Source organism: Coenobita brevimanus, chromosome 97 (genome assembly GCF_032717465.1).
Source record: "Coenobita brevimanus isolate Jiangsu-jjx chromosome 97, ASM3271746v2, whole genome shotgun sequence".
Classification (NCBI taxonomy): domain Eukaryota; kingdom Metazoa; phylum Arthropoda; class Malacostraca; order Decapoda; family Coenobitidae; genus Coenobita; species Coenobita brevimanus.
Genome location: NC_137050.1, coordinates 39,540,777 through 39,547,113, shown reverse-complemented (window position 1 = coordinate 39,547,113; position 6,337 = coordinate 39,540,777). Strand labels below are relative to the sequence as shown.

At 40.1% G+C, this 6,337-nt stretch overlaps 1 protein-coding gene across 1 annotated transcript in view; it reads right to left on the bottom strand.

Moving 5' to 3' along the window:
- The window catches only part of Hpd (4-hydroxyphenylpyruvate dioxygenase), a 140,875-nt gene extending 135,413 nt beyond the window's left edge, over positions 1–5,462 (bottom strand). Inside the window, exons 1-2 of the mRNA XM_080283410.1 lie at positions 5,430–5,462; positions 775–801 (exon numbers count right to left, since the gene is read on the bottom strand). Of these exons, the coding sequence (XP_080139536.1) occupies positions 775–801; positions 5,430–5,432 (30 nt within the window). The 5' untranslated portion in view covers positions 5,433–5,462. The remainder of the gene's footprint in view (positions 1–774; positions 802–5,429) is intronic.
- Positions 5,463–6,337: the final 875 nt, after the last annotated feature.

The window sequence follows — 6,337 nt, the reverse complement described above, 5'->3', positions numbered from 1 at the left end:
GATGGAGGGATGGGGTGGAGAGGTATATGAGAAAGGGGGGTGTGAGTTTGGAGCAGGGCAGTGAAATGGCGGGGGACAGGGCGACTTGGAGGCGATTTGTTTGTGGCCACCCCAAACGGGATTGAGGCGTCTGGCAATAGATAGATAGATAGATAGTATATATATATATATATATATATATATATATATATATATATATATGGCTGGGTAAGAGAGCAGACTAAAGTCAAAGACATTACAGATGTTACAAAAGAATAGAAATGGAGGTAGGCAGGTCATGTAGCAAGAATACGGGATGACCAATGAAGCAAGAGGCTGACTGAATGGGGTCCAAGAGATTGTAAGCAAGGTAGAAAAAGGGTAGACGGGAGGTGGAGAGATGATATAGAGAAGGCTGCAGGCAAAATACGGTAGAGATTGGCTCAGTCATGGAATTCATGGAGAAAGTTGGGGGAGGCCATTGTAACAGTGGACTTGCACTTGGTGATGATGATGATGATGAATATGATGTGTGTGTGTGTGTGTATATATATATATATATATATATATATATATATATATATATATATATATATATATATATATATATATATATATATATAGTAATCGCATATGTATATATACTTTTATGCATGTCTGTATATAATAGTAATCCATGAGTTCATGTATTTGTAAGAAGTAGTGGTGGTAGTAGTAGTAATAGTAGTAGTAGTAATAGTAATACTAATATTGAGACTAACAATAAAAACAATAATAACGACTTGTGTTTCTTACCTTGGGCCCCTTGTCAGTGTAAGTGGTCTGAAAAACAAAAGAATGCAAATATTAGTACAGTATGTCGCCAGGAAATATCAACCTAACTTTGGAAATTTGGTGTGACCTTTTTCTCGGTGGTTTGTTCTTCACATTATACCTCTAAATCTTGTTTTTATGTTTGATACAACGTATATCGATATTAATGCGATATAAGCAGATTAGAAGGGAATCTTACCACATAATTTGCAAACTAAATTGCTTTAAGCCACTTGGAATCGGGCCTAACCCAGGTAACCGAGCCTGATCCAGCGGTATAACATTGCCACCACCACCACCTACTACTAAACACAACTTTATGACCACAATTTTCACTCTACCATCACAACTACCACATCACCACTCAAACGCCACTACCACACACCACCACCATGTAACATCACATCAAGCCACATTACCACATCGAATCACAGCACACGACCATACCACTACCGCACCACAACACCACAACCACACTACATATAAAACACAGCCCAAACACCACAGGCAATACTACCACACTTCATCACATCACACCACACCACACCAGCACACACCACCACCACCACCACAGTTATATCACCTTGCGCGATAAATTGCCTATTGTGTTAACCACTAATGGATTTTTTTTTGAATAATATTTTTTTTCCACTGTTTTTTATAAAGAGTTTTGTGAAGCGATCAGCGTGACTTTAACCTTGATGGTCTTACGCTCAGGCCTCTCCATTGCGTAACGGTGCAAGTGGTGGTGGTGGTGGTGGTGGTGGTGGTGGTAGCTAGATGAAGTTGCGGTGGTAGTCGTGAAGGTGGTGGTAGCTGAAGTATTTGTGGCTGTAACTGTGGTAGATGTGGTGATTGTTAAAGTAGTAATGGTGGTAGTTTTGGTGGTGGTGGTGGTTGTGGAAGTTGTGGTTATTGTGGTGGCTGTGATAATAACTGTGGTGGTGGTGGTTGTTGCTGTGGTGCTTGTGGCAGTGTTAGTAATGATGTAATGGGTAAAGTGATAGTACAGAGATGTGGTAGGTGTGGCAGTAGGGGTGGCTGTGACAGCTGCGGTAGTAGCAGTGGCTGGTGATTCTGTTATGGTAGTTGTGGTTTTTGTTGTAGTGGTTGTCGTAGTAGTAACAGTAATCGCGCTGATAGTGGTAGTAATAGTGGAAGTGGTGGTAACAGTAGTAGTAGTGGTGGTCGTGGTATTAGTATTAGTAGTGGTAGTCGTGGTATTAGTAACAGCAGCAGTGGTGGTCGTGGTATGACAGTAGTAGTGGTGGTGGTGGTGGTATTAGAAATAATTGTAGTAGAGGTGGTGGTATTTAGTAGTAGTAGTAGTAGTAATAATAGTAGTAGTAGTGGTGGTGGTGGCGACTTGTAATTAAGAATTTAGAGACACACATATTCAGATACATGGTACATTACGTATCTACACATTTTCCCCTGTCAACGAAATATACATATGCAGCTGAATAAAATCTACTGGACAGGAATATTCATGTGATTCATCGTACTGAAGAGGGTCATATTCTCTTCTGTTACTAACACTGTATATATATATCGTCATTATTCTTTTCGTGCTATCACCAGACAATCCTGAGCACCTTATGATACACTTTTAGAAATGGATGAGTTAAGCAGAACTCCCTTCAAATTCAAATTCAAATTCAAATATCTGATGAAAGGAAAAATAAACTGAAAAATGCCCACTCGAGACGAAGGGGTTGATATCGACAGTAGTTTGTATCAGTAACATTGAAGTGGATATCATGTATTATATTGTAGGTGGCATTTGTAGGCCCTGCAACACCTTTCCCTTAGCGATTTATTATGCCCGATGTATCTTTATATTCTCTTTTGTTACTTATATATTTTTAACACTAACAATTTGCATCAGTGGCATGAAAGATCATAAGGGGCAATACTATCACCAAGGAGATGTTATGAAATTGATTGTACCAAATGATGTACTGTAGTGAGGAAACTAAATGGTTTTGGTTGACGTTTTAGGAAGTCTTCAAAGGAAACGAGAACACACACACACACACACACACACACACACACACACACACACACACACACACACACACACACACACACACACACACACACACCATCATCCCTGTAAATGCGAGCTGCGTATTGTTTAGTGTGAGACATTACATGAAAATTATCATGATTCATCTCCTTCGCTGAAATGACGTATGCATCCATTTTTAATCAGCCCACCACCAGACGATCTTATTAACTGTAAGTGAGGCTTCTCGTGATGATGTTATTGAAGGCTGTATATTCCCTCTTCAGTCGGTGCTGGGGAGGTGTGATGGCACCGATATAACTAGGTGCTGGAGCTGCCTGGCTGAGCAGCATCTCGCTTTAGCGCTTGAAAACGGTCCCGGGGCCGTGGGGGTTGTGGTGCAACCACCAATTATTTTGAGGCGGGAAGTGGTTTTTTCACTTAAGATACTCAACTTTTTAAGTATAACAATGGAAAGGATACCGTTGCAAGTTTTTTTTTTTTTTTTTTCCCCACCACTGATAGTAGTACTCATAATTTCCTGAAAGACTGCCTGTATTTTAACTGGTAACTGTAAATGTTTCCTTAATATGAAAATTATATAACCAATATGTAAGCCATATCGAAGATAAACAGTGTCTTCCTGTCCAAAGATAATCACAACAAACTGTGTGCCTTACCGCTCAAGAGTCCCGATACCTCTAATTCTGAAGTCGAAACGTGATAGACAATCATCCTGGAAGACTTCGCGGAGGTGAGATGAAGAGTTGTTCCCAGAAACAAGGGGCAGAGAAGAATGATCTTCGCGAGAAAACGACTATAAACACATCCTCAACACGTGCACTTTATATCCGTAGTCTATTTTCATAATGGGAAAACTTATTATTTAATAGCCATGCTGATGACATTTTAATAAACATTTCAATTCCATCCAGTTTTAATTCAAACTACCTTTGCTACCGCTAAATGCAATAAGACATATACCTGTAAGTGTTAAAATAGTTAAAATAAATCAAAACCATTCACTATCGTCGAATATCGCCAGAGACTCGCCTCTCTAAAGTCCAAATTGTTCCTACCAAGACGTGGACCGTGACACGCCCCCACCCATACCCCGACACTTTCGGTTTCGCTCGGAAGTTCTGGCTTGCATTGTGGTGCAATGGCTGGCGCTACGCATCCGTTTAGTCAAATGCCCCTCAACTTTCCCTACGCTCCGAAAGGAGGATGCTGGACTACGGGAAAATGTACTATTCGTCCATCAGTTCACTGGGTGCATACTGAGATGGAACTGTGGCTACAACATCAGCCTCCCTATTTCGAAAATGTCTCCTGGCCTGATTTAATTTAGCTGGTGGTACTTATGTTAATTGTAAAAATCATTGGATTGAAGGGGTTAATAACGACAATAACAGATAAACGTAACAAGTAACGATGTCTGAGTCATGAAGGGTTTACATCAGAGGAGTGGATGAAGTTCGCTCTCAATGTTATTCGGGGCAGGACGACTGATCATTCTCGCCTCAAATGTCTGGACTGAGCAGCCTAGTCCCTGATGGGGCAATAAAAAAAAATAAAATAACCAAGAAGCACACCATAAATAATTCTGAATGGCAAAATAAATGAGAACTCGAATGAACGTCAGAATTCATAGGTGAGGATGACCAGAGAAATGAAAGGGAAAAAATGAAAATGACTAACTGGATAGGTCAGAAATAAATATATTAAACTGGGGATAATGAAAAAATTACCTGACAACGAAACAATGCGATGACATAAGACGCTATACCAGTACTCTTTTCACCTTAACTCGGTCCAGATTTTCGCCGTTCTGTAGTTTATTTCATGTAGCTCAATGGCAGAATAGGGCTGTACTACATCTCTACATCCTATTCACAGCACTTAGTGGCTACCATCATATTCTATTGTTATTATCAAAAGACAGGCGTCCATATCACTGGTGTAGAACATGTCTGAGCAAGTTGCATTATTTACCCTTATCAGCTGCATTTGGCTTCTTTCTCTCTCTCTCTCTCTCTCATCTTGAAAGTGACTGGTACCACTGGAAAGCGATTTTCATGATGGTAAGAGGTATGGCCAGCTATTACTGGCCTAACTGCTTAAACAGAAGTTTTAATGCACTCTTCCTGCTTAACAAATAATCTTGGCGTTCTTTGGCTTTTTTGGTAGGAAAAGTCTGGTATCATTGGAATGCAATCTTTATGAAAATTTGAGAATGACACGATAGGACGCGATTGGTTCTATAGCTGAGGTAAAAAAAAAAAAAAAAATGGTGCTTCCCAAGAAAGGGTAGTTTACAAGCCATGTGAGGCAAGAATTTTACGCACCAAATTTCGGCTAAATTATATGATCTCTCTGACTTCATACGTTCGACTTCACACGTTCAACTCAGGATTACAGGACGGAGATAGACAATATTCTGGGCCAAGTTAAAGTGAAGAGTATAGTCAGAAGATTATTAGACAGCCTTCGCAATTCCTTTCAGTACGACACAGATTTCCAGAGCTGAAAGAGGCAGCAAGAATAAACTGCAGAAAAGACGTCATCGTATTACCGAAGCTATATAAATGTGAGCAACTAGATAAATGATAGAGATGTAATAACTGACCATGGCGGGAGGGAGTGAGGGTGCAGGCTTCGCGTCTCGCTGTTCACGCACAAGTGACTCGCTGCCGATGACGGGGTCACTAGGTGGGGTTGCCAGATCGGTAGGGTCTGCTCTCGCCTGATCCTCCTCACAATATAGCCCAGGTATAGCCCAATCCCTGATTAAGGATAAAAGGCCTTCCACAACTCTCTCAGTATTTTTATGTCCTCCCGTCACTCACCCATTCTCTGGCTTAAAAAAAAAAAAAAAAAAAAAAAAGTTGGTACTAAAACCATAGTACGTAAAATGTATAAATCCGTGGTACTTGTATGCCTAATGGGCATGAATACTGAGAATACAAACTGACCTGAGAGAGCAATACAAAAGAATTTCAATAGAATTAACAAAGAACATTCTTTTATTGATGTTTATGTCAGTCTAATAAAGCACCAATACAACTGATATCCTCTTATTATATGTTTTCATTTTCTGAAAGGATTGCATACTCTGGAACAAACGAGATGCAGCAAATGCTGCTTATGTATGAAAACGTATGCAGTGTATTAACTGTATTATCCAATGTCTTTGTTGCAGAGTATTCTTGTTTTACTGTTAATGAGTTTCACCTGAACCTAATTATTCGTCCGTGATACACAAAAACAGTTTAACTTAAACCCACTAAGTTCATGGTTATGCGGGTGTTTTTAGTCCGACCTCTCGTCCTAAAAACGCCCGCGACTGAGCGGGGTCCTCTTCCCGGACAGGAAATGAAGCACCAACAAAGGAACAGGACATAAAAACTCGGCAGTACACCTTAACACATCTATTGCACTAATTCAATACACCTTACAATATAGAAACAGAGAGACACTGGATATGGTATGAACAGGAAGACAGAGCGGGTTTACCTACACACACTATACACAAAA